General features: G+C 42.4%; 1 protein-coding gene across 1 annotated transcript; it reads right to left on the bottom strand.

Moving 5' to 3' along the window:
• Positions 1-1,972: 1,972 nt before the first annotated feature.
• LOC120734082 (fatty acid synthase-like) lies at positions 1,973-7,754 on the bottom strand. Its single transcript, XM_040032655.1, has 3 exons — positions 7,544-7,754; positions 7,081-7,394; positions 1,973-2,311 (listed from the first exon to the last, which is right to left on the bottom strand). Exons 1-3 carry the CDS (start codon positions 7,731-7,733, stop codon positions 1,973-1,975), a joined length of 843 nt encoding a protein of 280 aa, XP_039888589.1. The 5' UTR covers positions 7,734-7,754.
• Positions 7,755-15,983: the final 8,229 nt, after the last annotated feature.

Consider the following 15,983-nt stretch of genomic DNA (forward strand, 5'->3'; position numbering starts at 1 on the left):
AATAACCTAGACTTTCAAAATAGCCTCGTCTAACCTGCTCCTCAGAATACTTAGACTCTGCTTTCACTTCTGCTTTCTCTCCTGCAAACTCTCTGCAACTTCCTGTCAGCCTGCTGCACTTAGTCTTTCTGAAAGACACACACTGTTTAACCTCTGAATGCAATATAAACTACAGATTATATTTATTAATGCAATGGTAATGATGACAATTATTTACCAATAGCAGTAAAATAATTTCCCTGCTCCACAGTTCCCTCCGGGTACTCCGGCTTCCTCCCACCGTCCAAAGACATGCAACTTGTGGGGATAGGTTAATTGGATAATCCAAATTGCCACTAGGTGTGAATGTGAATGCGAATGGTTGTCTGTCCCTGTGTGTTGGCCCTGCGACAGACTGGCGACCTGTCCAGGGTGTACCCCGCCTCTTGCCCTATGAGAGCTGGGATAGGCTCCAGCGCCCCCCGCGACCCTGAAAAGGATAAGCGGAAGCGAATGGATGGATGGATGGATGGAGTTCTATTAAACCTTTCACAGACTGATGCTTTTAGATCGCTCCCTGTAGCAAAATGATTTATACCATGCTTTTTCATTAAAGATTGAAAACTGGAATTAAAAAATTCCTTACCGCTATCTGTTTGGAGTTTTTGTGGGATTTGGCCATGTTTCAAGACAGATTCAAATGCCTTAGTGACTTGAACGCCTGTTTTGTTTTTCAAGATTCTTGCATAAGCTTTTTTAGAGAAAACATCTATAACTGTAAGTAAATATTGATAGCCATCATTATGCTCGGCTAACGCTCTCATATCACAAAGGTCTGCTTGGTATTGATTAAGAGGTCTGGGGACAAACACACGGTTTCTCGGAAAGCGCAGGCGTGCAGCTCGGTGTAAGGTGTAAGCGTCTTGTCCAGAGAGGAATTTCTGTGCTGTTTGCGCGTTAATCTTTGTTTCATCCTGTATGCTTTTAATCAATTTTTCCACACCGCAAAAGCTACCAGGGTGAGCTGGGTCATAATATGCACGTTTCATTAGATTCTGCTCTGCCATGTGTGATCTTTCAAGTTATGTTTAACTATGGTTTTATTTCATTATGAGCGGCTAGTTTTATGTCATGTAACGAGTTTGCAAATATATTTTTTATAGTTTGTTTCTTTTCTAGTGAAATAAAAAATAATTAGTTTGATTTACTGCAACGCTTTTCCAAAAAAAGTTTTATTTGATGTAACGGTTTTCCACAAACTATTTAATCTGATGTCATGAAAGCAATAGATTTGAATGGGTGCGAAACAAATAACAAGATTGATTGTTGCAATGCTTTTCCAAAAAGTTTTATTTGATGTAATGGTTTTCAACAAACTATTTAATCTGATGTAATGAACAAAACAATAAACATGAACAAGAAAAGTTCTAAAAAACTAACAGAGAAAAACATTTAAAAGTAAAAAACAAGAAAAATAAAACATGTTAAGAAAAATAAATGGTAATAGAGGGAGAGAAGAAAAAACGATTACTAGGGGAGCCAAAGGGAGTATTTGTCATATAGTACTTTATCAATTATGGTCCGGGTAACTTCTGTAACGCTTGAGTCAATTTCTAACAGTGCGGTCTCTATATCACGGGCATCTCGGAGTTCAAAGAGATATGCTTGGGCCACACCTCTGACTTGAGCCGCTGGTGGTGAAAAACCCTCTAACCGCAAAATTTGTAATAATGTGTTGGTGAAATGTCCATTCCATAATCTTCTGCAGAGTTCATCATAGTACTTGAAAAAGTAATATTTTTCCAGTGGGAAAAGACATGAATGTCGTCTTTGTGAGGGATGTGACACCTCACATCCTTGACAGACATCTTGTCTGTGTTTCTGGAGCAAGGAGTTAACGAGGTACTTTACAGCCAATTTTATAAGTTCAAAAACAGCAGTAGGGAGTAGAGTCGCGGCCTCATCGTTGTCCGCGGGCGAAGGCTCGTTGTCTTCAGACTCTCGGAAAAGAGCCCGGCACACAGGGTCGCCCATGGCCCACAGCGATGCACCGGAGATTGCGGTGCTTGAGGGGCTCTGCTCCGGTGATTGCCACCCGATAGCGGCTAGTTGTGGGTGGCTGGGCGAGTTCCATCCTTGAGGTTATGAGGGCGGGGGTGGAGGCATAGCGGCCAGAGACGCTGAGGCCTGATGCGGGCTCTCGATCAATGGACTGGATGGCGGAGTAGCCAGATCGATTGGCGGAGTGGGTGGCGGTGTAGCGAGATCCATTGGCGGGCTGGGTGGTGGTGTAGAAGCAGCTGATGGTCGGAGGGATGATGGAGATAGAGAGCTGAGGGGTCCAAAGCTGTGGTGAGTCATGGTTGTTTTAAGTTGTGGGTGAGAGAGCGATTGCGGTTTTTAAGGGTTAGGATTAGGAGAAGGCGGGGTAAGGGGGGACCGGATGTGGGGGTGGGGGTATGTTGACCGTGGCGGGTTATTTCCAACCATCACCAGCTCAGTTGTAGTTTTACTCATTTTGAACAGGTTTAAGATTGTCGCATTGTTCTCGGCCATCATGTTGAGCCAGTGCTGAGTCGGAATCCGAAGCAATGTGCTGAAAACCCCGGACTGGGTGTTTGTAAGGTCGATCACAAAATCATCTGTGCAAGCTTGCTCGCATGTTTGTCGACTAACTCTATATACCCATCTGCAAAATGGAGTGCTCTTGGTCTCCCACTGGGTGTATGTGACGGTTTTGCTCACCGTGTTTTCAGTCCGGAGTCGTTTGTGTTCTTGGGTGAATGGGGGGAACGAGTATTCCTCTTTGAAAACCCGACGCGTCTGTGTTTGCTGGTCTCTGGTCCGCGGTTGCTGAGAGCTCGTTTCCCGCACGCTTCTCTCTATTTCAGGGGTGGTAATGAGTGTAATAACCGCCCAGTCAGAGCTAGTAAAAGTGATCCGCGGTGTTAGCAGACCAAAACTTTCACCGGCTTTGAGCTGATAGAAAAAGATTTCACTCTCTGGGAGGCTGAAGGCATAACCCCAAAACCTGCCATTGTTGAGGCTGAATCTTTGCTCCAAACGGTTGGCCGCTGTTGTTGGCTGCACTCTGCAGAGATGTAGTCTTCTGAGTTCAGACGCCGTGGCGGAAGCTCTGTAGCAGTTTACAGGAGTTTGAGAAAGCACCGTTAGGTTGGTAGGTCTCACGGCCATGTTTCTTTGTGAAAAAAGAGAAACCTTGATTGTTTTTTCTGAGAAAAAAGAGAAAACTTGCTTGTTTTTTCTGAGAGAGAAAAAAACAGTTAAACTTAAGCTGAAATGTTAGATTATTTATCCTGAATGCCAGTAAGTGAATAAACCTATGGCTGAGAAGGTAAATCGGACCTGGAGCGGATTGGCTAACCGGGGTGCGAAGGGAGCGGTGCAATAGTGATGTGATTGGCAGCGGGGCGCAGTGAGGCGGAGTTGGTCTAAGGGGGGAATTTTCAAACGAGGTAAGCAGCGCATTCGGGAGCAGAGCGGGGAGCGAACAAGCAGGAAAAAATTGTGCTCTGCAAGAAGTTGTGGCTCGGAGATTAAGAGCGAGGTAGAACTTAGACTCTGCGTTGAATTTTAGAGCTTGCTAGTAAGAGGGAAGTTTTTGAAGAAAAAAGACTAAGGACTTTCCCCCCTGTTTTGGATTATAACGCTTTTGGGAATAGAGGGGTAGCTAACAAGTTATTCTAGGGTTTTGGAGAAATCGCGGAGATTTTTTTTTAAAGGAGTTTTGGCTTTGTTTGGCTGAGCATGACGGGGGCGGGGCGCTGAATTTGAGAAAAAAGACTAAGGATTTTTTCAGGATTTCCCCTGTTATCGAATATAAGGTTTTGGGAATAGAGGGGGTACCTTAACAAGTTATTGTAGGGTTTTGGAGAAAGCGCGGAGGGTTTTTTAAGGAGTTTTCCCTGCTTATGTTTCTAAGGAGGGTTAGGGTTAGGGGATCGCGAAAGTTTTTTTCTGAGTATGAGTTTTATTCTAAATCTAAAAATGCATATAAATCGAAATAAAGTTTTCCCCCAAGGCATGCAGCCTGTATTTGTGGCCATACTGAACGTTACAAAAGCACAAGTTTAACTAAACAATTTTAATATGGTTTAATACATTTTTAAACACATGAGCACGGAGCTCGAGAGAGCACGGTCTGGAGACATGGGCGCCCCCGCGCGCCCAGACACACAGTCTCGGGCGCGCACGCGCGTGCCCACACACTGACCCGCCACCAGATGGCGTTTTTTGAGCATAAAAAAATAAAAAATATTTTAATGGCTTAAAGAAATAAAAGAATGCTATTTGATATATAAGAAAGTATCTAAATAATCCATTAGTTGTTTTTAGGGGGGGGGGGGAAGCAATGAGCTATGAACTAGCATATTTTTATGAATATCATATTTTTTATGAATATCATATTTTTATTACTTCCTTAATTACTTCCTACTTCCGGAGCTCCGGAAGTAATTACTTCCGGAGCTCATGAATAATTCATGACCTGTCAGTTTGACATGAGGGGTATAATATCACTCTCTTGTGTCAGCTTCCAAAAAGACAAAAAACAAACTAAAAACCAGCAACAAACAACTTAAACATAAACAATTACAAGGAAAGAACAATACAGTATCCACATCTGAACCAAAGAAAAGTAAAACAGTGAAATGTGGATTATTAAATATTAGGTCTCTCTCCTCCAAGTCTCTGTTAGTACATGACTTAATAATTGATCAACAAATTGATTTACTCTGCCTTACAGAAACCTGGTTGCAGCAGGATGATTATGTTAGTTTAAATGAATCAACACCCCCGAGTCATTCTAACTACCAGAAATCTCGAAGCACAGGCCGAGGGGGCGGTGTGGCAGCAATTTTTCACACCAGCCTATTAATTAATGAAAGACCAAGACAGACTTTTAATTCATTTGAAAGCCTGATGCTTAACATTGTCCACCCCAGCTGTGAAACTCAGAAACCAGTGTTACTTGCTATCATCTATCGTCCACCTGGGCCTTACACAGAGTTTCTGTCTGATTTCTCAGACTTTATATCTAGTTTAGTTCTGAGCTCAGATAAATAATTATTGTGGGTGATTTTAACATCCATGTAGATGCTAAAAATGACAGCTTCAACATGGCATTTAATCTGTTATTAGACTCAATTGGCTTCTCTCAAAATATAAAAGAACCCACCCACCACTTTAATCACACTCTAGATCTTGTTTTAACATATGGCATAGAACCTGAACATTTAACAGTGTTTCCTGAAAACCCTCTCCTGTCTGATCATTTCCTGATAACATTTACATTTACAATAATTGATTACACAGCGGTGAAGAGTAGACTTTATCAAAGTAGATGTCTTTCTGAAAGCGCTGTAACTAAGTTTAAGAATATAATCCACCCACTGTTATCATCTCCAATGCCCTGTACCAACACAGAGCAGAGCAGCTATCTGAACGCTACCCCAACAGAGGTCGATTATCTTGTTAATAATTTCACCTCCTCACTACGTACGACTCTGGATACTGTAGCTCCTGTGAAAACTAAGGTCTCTAATCAGAAGTACCTGACTCCGTGGTATAATTCTCAAACACGTAGCCTAAAACAGATGACTCGTAATCTGGAGAGGAAATGGCGTGTCACAAATCTAGAGGATCATCATTTAGCCTGGAGAAATAGTTTGCTGCTTTATAAGAAAGCCCTCCGCAAAGCCAGAACATCTTACTATTCATGACTGATTGAAGAAAATAAGAACAACCCCAGGTTTCTCTTCAGCACTGTAGCCAGTGTTAGATTATAATATTATTTTATGCCATGTTATACCCCTAATTAAAGATTGTGAATTATTATGTAGTTTTAGTTTGCATTATTCTCCTGAATTAGAAGAAGCTGATAACTATTGCATTAGTTAAACTGATTTGCATTACATTAGACTGCTGATTTATTGTGGATGAATGATATTGTTTTATGATGTTATAAGAAATACTGTTTGCAGAAAGTCATCGCCTTATTTGTCTGATTAGAAGAGAACGGAACATGCTGGAGTTTTCTGCCCCATCTCAGCAGGAGCAGATAAACAGGGAGCCAAGGTCGTAGCTTAGGCGCCGTGTGAGAGAAAAGCATGTGAATGTTTAGGCTTTTATGATAAGGTGGGGGCACCAGAGGCTATAAGAGTTTGATCAATGCTCCACCATTTTGAGATCTGAGGCTGTCTGCATACAGTGTCCATCTCCCACGTGTGTGATCATTAAAATCATCGTTTGACTTAACCCGGCCGGACCAGTGTTGTTATTGTGGTTTTTTCTCTTGTCTCCATCCCCAATTTTGAACTCGTAACACCAGGCTGACAAAAAGTCAGAGCTCTTTTGAGCCAACCATCCCTTTAACGTTAACTCGAAAGATAAAACGCCAAAACACAGACTCAACAATGTGGTGTATGCAGCGAGGAATGCCCAGACCTCTACATTGGAGAGACCAAACAACCACTTCACAAGCGCATGGCACAACATAGAAGAGCCACCTCCACAGGACAAGACTCAGCAGTCCATCTGCATCTTAAGGATAAAGGTCACTCTTTCGAGGATGCCAATGTTCACATTTTGGACAGAGAGGACAGATGGTTTGAAAGAGGAGTGAAAGAAGCATCTATGTCCACTGTGAGCGACCATCTTTGAACAGAGGCGGGGGTTTACGACATCAACTCTCTGCCATCTATAATCCAGTTTTGAGATCCCTTCCCAGACGCCCTAACGCCCACTCACATCCTGGGCCATCTGATCTCAGGAATTCGCATGATAAGGTGGGGCCAGGTTTCACAATGAACCCACCCGAAACTCTGGCTGATTGGGGCCCACACCCAGTTTCACACCTTGTCTCAGGCGATTAGAGGATCATCAGGGGGTCCTTTTGTCCCTCTGTGGGGGGTTATTCCCACTAGGTTTATATCTGGGACTCTCCACCATTTGACCTTAGAACTGAAGAAGCTTCTCGGATGAGAGGTGAAACGTCTTCAAGTAACTTAAAGAAGTCCAGACGCTTTTCTTTTCAAGCTCCTTTGACTACGATGACCTGGATGACTGAGAACCTTCACAGACGATAACACATTTCATACTAACAAGAGTCTTAACAGCTCGATTTAAACAAATACATAAGTGCTTTTTTACAACCTGAAACCTTTTCAAAGATCTTTCTGCATTTAAAAAGCAGCTCTTCATACCGCTTTGTCCTTCTGGCTTGCTATTGGCCAGCTGTCGCAACTTGTTAATGGTGAGCTGGCGGATATCCCTCATGGCCATGACGATGTCATAGTCGCGTTCCAGAGTCTGGCGAACCTCAACGCCCATCAAAGAGTCCAGACCCAAATCAGCCAATGAGGTGTCAGCCTTCAGACTGCTGACATCCCGCACACCTGATTGAGAAGAAGTTAAAAACAACGAAGAAATGAGTCGATGTCTGTGATACAAAGTAACCTCAAAGATCACCAAAGCGACTCAGGACGGCGGTCTTTTCTTATATAACACCTTTATGAACGCTAGTTTGGTATAACCTGACGCTTACCTAGAATGTGAGCTACAGCGTCCACCAAGTCTTTCCGGTTTCCTGCTTCACTCTTTACGACCGCCCTCTCCGCCAGCACAAAGCTGGACACCACTGGGTGGTGCTGGCACAGGAAGAAGTCCAGCACTTCCAGACAGGAGGCCATGCGCTGTGGGAGGGTGCCACCGATCACAACGTCATTCCCACCCATGGTCTCTAGAACCACCCCAACATCACCAATGGTTAATTTTACAGTATTCGATACAGTTATAGATCCAGAGGGTAGATTTCTAATTATTAAACTATTAATATTGAACAAAAAACTATGTATTCTAAGTATATATGGTCCAAATGTTGATGAACCCTCATTCTTCCACGGATTTTTTAGTGCACTCTCTGAACACCTCAATTGCACACTCATTCTTGGTGGTGACCTCAACCTTGGACTAAATGAAGAAATGGATAGGCTCAACACAACAGGAACTCAGCGCAATTGGCAATCCACAAATATAATCAAACAGTATATGAGCGACTTTGGCCTTCGCGATGCATGGCGCTCCCTTCACCCCAACAGTAAGGAATATACTTGCAGTGGGGCAGAGGAAGAATTATGAAAGGAGCAGTTAATGGGGAGAACTGTAGAACCACCCCAACATCACCAATGGTTAATTTTACAGTACTCGATACAGTTATAGATCCAGAGGGTAGATTTCTATTTCTGTTCATCACTCTTACTCTCGTCTGGATTATTTTCTGGTCAGCAGCTCATTGCTGAGTGACATTTCAGACACTGAGATTCATCCTATAGCTGTCATGCTCCTGCATCTTTAAAACTAATGCACAAGAATAATACTACGCCAAGTAAAAACTGGAGATTTAATACATCACTGCTTAAAGATGAAGACTTTATTAAATATTTTAAAAAGGAATGGACTTCATATTTAGACTTTAATGACACTCCCGGAATATCTGCTTCTGTTCTATGGGAAGCAGGGAAAGCTGTGATGAGAGGTAAAATAATTTCTTTCTCATCACACAAAAAGAAAGAAGAAAACAAAAATATTCAGGAATTAGAAAAAACCATCAAATCACTAGAAGAAGCCTACGCGTGCGACCAAGATCAGGAAACATTGCGTTAGCTTCATAGCATAAGTGCCTAAGTCATTTTTTTGTGTTTTCGGAAAACAAGAAAAAACTAATTTTCTAAATATCACATGCATATTTTTAATTGATATTTTCACAGAACATTTAAGTATATGTGAGGAAAAGTATGGAAAAAGAACAAAACCCAACATCATTTCTTTTGTCTAATAAAAGTGACTTAGGCAGATTATGCCTATGACTTAGGCAGTTTTTCTTCAAACTATAAAATGAACATGACATACTATAATGTAACCATAACACACTGTAACTTTTCAATTTTAATCACAAAATGGCAGCTAGAGTAAGGAGACTTACTCACTTCACCTCACCCACCCATTAATTTGCAGAGGAGGCCTGTAGGCTCATAATAGAGGTGTGCGTGTGTCTATGTGTGTTTGTATCTGTCTGTGTGTGTTTGTCTCTCTCTTCTCTCTCTTTCTCTTCGTGTGCGGGTGTGTGTGTGTGCGTGTGCGTGTGCGTGTGTGTGTGTGCGTGCGTGCGTGTGTGTGTGTGTACTATTTGGTAGGCTATGTATACTACTGATGAGGAAGATCATCATAGTACTTGTGGGCCACTCTTGGTAGTACATTTTTCATTGACTGTAAGTCACTGTATTTCCTCAGGGTGATGGGCAACTGAGCAGGAAAGAGTGGGATCCACTTGAATGGCTTGTTGTCGGGTATGCTGATGCGCTGAGGCAGGTCTTCCCAGTCAGATTCAAAATCCAGCTTGCACCTGATCCGTCCATCAGTCAAGTACTGCAAAGCCCGGAGGTCATGGACTGTGGGGTCCCCAACTTTTTTGCCGGGTCGAATATTGGTGACATAGGTGCCAGATAACTTCATGAAGTCATTGTGGTATAGTTGAGTCACCCTGTATGGGGATGGATTAATGCGTGCAGCCTCAAAGATGACAACGTAATCTCGTGGAGTGTAAACGTCTTGCACAATGCGCCGTTCAATTAGACTGTGCATGGAGTCACACTCCATCTGTGTGTGGCCTGCAACTAGAAATTTCTGCTCAATGCTGACACCATGCTTCATGGCCAGGTAAAGGTAGGCGTTGCTGATGGTAGCACACCGGTTCTGATACCCGCAGCCATCACTCCAGACAATGACTTTCTCAATGTTTCTGTTGGCCTGTAGGACAGACTCAAAGTGGTTGGACTGCAGATGTGCAAAAACCTCACTGCTGAGGGAGCCTTCATGTTCTTCCCAAGCATAACAGTACCCATCTCTGTTGTTCATGTTGAAGCAGGTAAAGTTGTGCATCTGTAATTTAGTTTTGTAGTACATTGTACTTGCTTTTGTCTGGGGGCAAAGAAGAACGCGTTGAAGGTCCATTGTCCACACTGAAAGTGTGTCACTGGATTCATTTTTGTCTGCAGCCTTTTCAGCTTGAGCCTGACTCTTCAATCTCAAGTGTGTAGCAAGAGCATCCTCATCTGTATTTCCTACCTTGGCGCTTACACAGATGTCACATTGGTCTTTTTTTGGAATGAACACAGAGTAATCCTGCTCTCCAAAAACCTTCCGAAAGTATGTCTCACTCACAGCACGCTTTCCATTCTCATTGGCAGCATTCTGGTATTCCTTGTGAAGCTCTCTCAAAACTGTTCCTGGCTCCAGGAACTTCTTGTTCTGATAAGAGGGAACCTGGCGGCAGTAATGGGATGGGACTGTAGGTATTCCAGAGAGCCACTCTTTCAGGAAGGCCTGGTCTCCATCTGATATTGGCATATGAGGACCAGTCTTGTTGATCTTGGGGTTGGGCTGGGTATGAGTGTTGGGTTTCATGCCTGCAGTTAACCATGATCCAATGGTTCTCAGGGCAATACCAAGTGTGGAACAGAAAAGATTTTTGCACACAGGTATTTTGCATCTATCTGAGAGTTGCAGGTGGTATAGCAGAGATGTTGTTCTCCTTGAATCAACACCACCTTTCTTCTGTTTTATGGGCACATTTTCAACAACAGTCTGGATATACACCTTGCGTGTCTCCCAGGAAGGCATGGACCAGAAATTGTTGAAGATTCCTCTTCTCTCAACTTCAGTCAGTAGCTCACAACTTCTTTTCGTTGACTTGAAGCAGTGCTGTGATGTGCATGGTGGGCCCATGGCCTTTGGTGGTCTCTCCTGTCCCATTGTATTCTTGTAATTCTCTCCCTTCAGACGCTTTTCTTTGATGACATTTTTCTTCCACGTATGGGGCAGTGGACGCTTGTGACGAACAGCAGAAGTGCTGGGGGTTGGACTGGCTTCCTCTTCCTCTGCTTCCACCTCCCCTCCTTCCTCTTCCTCCCCTTCATCTTCGTCTCCTTCCCCTTTCTTTTCCTCTCCTTCATCTTCCTCTCCTTCTCCTTCCTTTTCCTCTCCTTCCCCTTCCTTTTCTTCTCCTTCATCTTCCTCTCCTTCCCCTTTCTTTTCCTCTCCTTCATCTTCCTCTCCTTCCTCTGGCTGCTTATCAGTCTGTTGCCCCATATCAACATAATTTCCTCCTTCTCCCTCATCTATATCCACCAACTCCTCTAAGTTCACATCAACTTCCTTTCCTGATGATACAACAGAAAATAAAATGCTGTTGGAGTATCTTAAAATGGTAAATCAAGCTGACATCTAAATCTACTTGTGTAGTCAAAATGTCTGCTATGTAAAAAAAAAAAAAAATCAATTTGTACTATTAATATCAAATCAAATCAATTTATTTTTGTATAGCCCAAAATCACAACAACAGTCGCCTCAAAGGGCTACATGAATATTACTGGCAATAGAGTTCAACCAGTATCAGTCATTTGAACACAGTCAATATAAAGTCCAATTTAACAATTAACAATGAACCCAGGGCGTCCCCCGTCCTTAGACTCTCCTCCTAATAAAAAGCAAATGTTTGAAACATAATATAATTTGCAAACTTGCTGAAAATGCTCAAATTGCCTTTGAAATTGCCAAAGATTTACTCTGGTAGCATGCTGCTGTTAGCTAGCTGCTAGCTTGTACTACATTACTATGCTAATGCTACACTACTAACGCTAATGTTAGCTAGCCATCATACTTTGTTTGCAACAAAAAAGTAATCTTTTAACATGGTCATAACCTCTTTGATTGAATGAAAATACATTTAGTGACCAAAAAACTAAAAAAATATGAACTTTTACCAGATGTAAATGAATCAAAAAGAAGAGCAAGGGCTTCACTTGCGGTCAACCTCTTCTTCTTATCAGCCATTTTGCATACATCAAAACTGCCTAAGTCAAATTGATTGTAGCAAAACTGCCTAAGTCCAATGGTAAAACTGCCTAAGTCAAATGAATGACTTAGGCAAGTATGTTTTTTGACTCTTATGAGTGTTGTGATTGGCCAATGACATAGGCAGACGGACAGGATGATGCAGCAGTGGTAGGGGAGTAAAGTTAGGCAAAAATCTCAATTTGACCAAAAAATGACTTAGGCACTTATGCTATGAAGCTAACGATTGAACAAAATATACAAGACAAAACTAGAATTAAATGAAACTATTAATAAAAAAACACAATTCCTTATACAAAGACTTCGCTTGCAGAATTTTGAACACAGTAACAAATCAGGTCGATTTCTAGCTAACCAGTTAAAAATAAATAAAGAAAAAACAACTATATGTGCTGCTAAAGATTTATCGGGGAACACAATATATGACCCTGGAAGAATAAACAAAATTTTTAGGGATTTCTATGAAACTTTATGCTCACCACAAATAAACCCATCTAAAAATGAAATTGATCTGTTTCTTGACAACGTAACTCTCCCAAAATTACTAGACAGTCAAGCAATGGAACTGGATTAGCCACTGACGCCAAGTGAATTCCAGGAAGCCCTGATAAGTATGCCCAATAATAAGGCTCCAGGTCCAGACGGCTTCCCTGCAGAATTCTACAAAGAATTCTGGACAATTCTGGCACCAGTATTCCACGGAATGTTGCAGGAAATCGAGGAAAATGGCAGACTACCACCAAATATGAATTCTGCCAACATTAGTCTCCTGCTAAAACCAGGCAAAGACCCTTTATTTCCCTCAAGCTATCGTCCAATTTCTCTTTTAAATGTAGACCTTAAAATAATCTGCAAAGCTCTCTCAAAGAGATTAGAGAAAATAACCCCCCTCTTAATTCATCCTGACCAAACTGGTTTCATAAAAGGTCGGCACTCCTCAACAAACACTCGTAGATTACTTAATTTAATAGACTACTCATAAAATAAAAACATCGAAACCATAATATTATCTCTAGATGCAGAAAAAGCATTTGACAGAGTTAACTGGAAATTTTTATTCGCAACTTTACACAAATTTGGTTTTGGAAACTCTTTTATAAACTGGATAAGAATATTATACAATTCCCCAACAGCTCGTATCAGAACAAATGACCAGACATCCTCCAGCTTCTGTCTCCTGAGGGGCACCAGACAGGGATGCCCACTCTCCCCTTCACTTTTTGCAATTTTTATCGAACCTCTAGCAGCAGCATTTAGACAGGCTACAACAATTAAGGGCATAAAATGTAAGAACATAGAACATAAAATCAGTCTCTATGCGGATGACGTGTTGCTTTTTCTGCAAAACACACAAACCAACCTCTCTGAGGTAATTACTCTAATAAACTGGTTTTCAAGAGTTTCAGATTATTCAATTAACTGGCCAAAATCTACAGTTCTCCCCATTAACTGCTCCTTCCATAATTCTTCCTCTGCCCCACTGCAATCCGGAAATATTAAATATTTAGGTATTAATGTTTCTCCTAAGCTTTCAGACTTAACTAAATTAAACCACATCCCACTTCTAAAGAAAGTAGAAGGCGTTCTGACTAGATGGAAATCTTTACCCATATCACTCATGGGAAGGGTCGCCACTATAAAAATGATGATCTTGCCAAAAATAAATTACTTATTTTTGATGATCCCTAACAAACCATCACAAGATTGGTTCAGATCTCTGGATTCATATATTTCCAAATTCCTTTGGAAAGATAAACCCCCGCGTATCAGCTTAAAAACGCTACAAAGAACCAAGGATAGAGGAGGATTAGATCTGCCTAATTTTCACCAATACTTCTTAGCCAACAGGCTTCAGTTCATCTCAGAATGGTCAAAACATACCTTCTTAGATGAGCCCTGGCTAGATGTTGAACAGGCACTATGCAAGGATCTAGAGATTTCAGACCTATCATTTATTAGCTCAAACATCAAAAGACATGAATGCTTTAAAAGTATCAACATCAGCTTCTCTCTGACAGCATGGTGGGAGTTTCTAAAAATAACGGAGTCTTCACTAATCCCATGCAAACGTACACCTAGCTGGAATAACCCTGACATATTACAAAACAATAATATGATTAATTTCCCAGAATGGAGTTGTAAAGGAATTAAATACTTAGAACATATATTAGAGGGAACAGAATTTATCCCATTTGACAGACTAGTTGCACAATATGGGATCAACAAGAAAAGATTTTTAGAATATCAACAAATTAAATCCATAATAAAAAAGAAATTTAACCTCAGTCAAGTTGAATTACAAACAACAAGTCTGTGGTCCCCACATGCTTCAAAAGATCCACCATCATCCCTGTGCCCAAGAACAGCAAACCCTCATCCCTGAACGATTACCGGCCAGTTGCACTGACCTCGGTAGTAATGAAGGTGTTTGAGAGGCTGCTGAAGAACATCATCTCCTCCGCCATCCCAGACACCACAGATCCGCTGCAGTTCGCCTACAGATCCAACAGATCCACAGAGGATGCCATCGCCCACGTCCTACACACCACTCTCAGCCACGTGGACAAGAAACAGGGTAACTATGTGCGAATGCTGTTTGTTGATTACAGTTCAGCGTTTAACACAATAGTGCCCTGCAGACTGTTCACAAAGCTGAGGGATCTGGGACTTAACAGCCGTCTGTGTGCATGGGTGTTGGACTTCCTCACTGGCAGAACTCAGGTGGTGAGGGTGGGCAGGTGCTTCTCCAACAGCATCACCATCAACACAGGAGCACCTCAGGGATGTGTCCTCTCGCCACTGCTCTACTCCCTCTACACTTCAGACTGTGTGGCCACCCATGGCTCCAACACCATTGTGAAGTTTGCTGACGACACAGTGGTGTTGGGTGCCATCTCCAACAACGATGAGGCGGCCTACATGGATGAAGTGAAGAATCTGGCATCGTGGTGCCAGGACAACCACCTCCAGCTGAACGTCAGCAAGACCAAGGAGCTGGTGGTGGACTTCAGAAGGGGTCAGCACAGAGACTACAAGCCCATTATCATCAATGGAGCTCCAGTGGAGAGGGTGCAGTCCTTCAAGTATCTTGGTGTCCACATCTCCTCAGACCTGACATGGGCTGCCCACATTCAGGTCCAGACCAAAAAGGCTAGGCAGCGCCTGTATCACCTACGACAACTGAGGAAGTTCAGGGTCTCTCCAAAGATCCTCAGGATTTTCTATACAGGCGCTGTGGAGACCATCCTCACACAGAACATGACATCGTGGTTCGGGAACAGCTGTGTGAAGGACCAAAAAGCTGTCCAGAGAGTGATCCGTACAGCAGAACGCTGCTGCAGGATTGCTCTCCCCCCGCTTCAGGACACCTACACCAGGAGATGCCGGACTAGAACAGCGCAGATACTGAAGGACCCGTCCCATCCTGGCAACAAACTGTTCCAACTTCTGCAATCTGGTAGAAGGTTCCGCATCTTCCGGGCAAGGACAGAGAGACTCAAGAGGAGCTTCTATCCCCAAGCCATCCGTGCCCTAAACACACACACCCGCCCTCTCACATCATCTATAATTGACTGAGACAGGACTCTTCCAGACACTAAACCAAGGCACAATGTACATTTCAATTCCTTTAATTTTAAATATGTTTATATTGTCTATTCTGTAAAATAGTCAGATATCTATTCATATTAATGTACAGAATTCACCTGCTTGCTGCTACTACTGCACATTCACCCAGTGTATATACTATATGTGTATATATATATAATGTTCTTCCTCTACACCCCCCCCAATCTTTGCACATGTCGAGGAGCGTGTCAGGCTACATTTCACTGTGTGTTATACTTGTATAACTATGCATGTGACAAATAATAAAGAACCTTGAACCTTGAACCTTGAACACCACCAAGTGCGGCACATTTCCTTACTCTTCTCTCTATCGCTGCACCATCGAGAGCATCCTGACCAACTGTATAACAGTCTGGTATGGGAACTGCTCTGCCTCGGACCGGAAGGCGTTGCCAGCAAGGGTAGTGAAAAATGAAAAGCGAATTCCGTAAGGCGCGCAACACTTT

The sequence above is a fragment of the Simochromis diagramma genome, unplaced genomic scaffold (genome assembly GCF_900408965.1).
Source record: "Simochromis diagramma unplaced genomic scaffold, fSimDia1.1 OVJJ01000216.1, whole genome shotgun sequence".
NCBI lineage: Eukaryota > Metazoa > Chordata > Actinopteri > Cichliformes > Cichlidae > Simochromis > Simochromis diagramma.

Excerpts from the sequence above, each read along its gene's own strand:
- LOC120734082 (XM_040032655.1), bottom strand. The coding sequence starts at position 7,733 with ATGGGTGGGAATGACGTTGTGATCGGTGGCACCCTCCCACAGCGCATG. Across the intron at positions 7,395-7,543 it reads CGCTGTAGCTCACATTCTAG|GTGTGCGGGATGTCAGCAGT; the intron begins GTAAGCGTCAGG and ends CTTCTCAATCAG. Across the intron at positions 2,312-7,080 it reads TTAGTATGAAATGTGTTATC|CTCTCTATCTCCATCATCCC; the intron begins GTCTGTGAAGGT and ends TGGACCCCTCAG.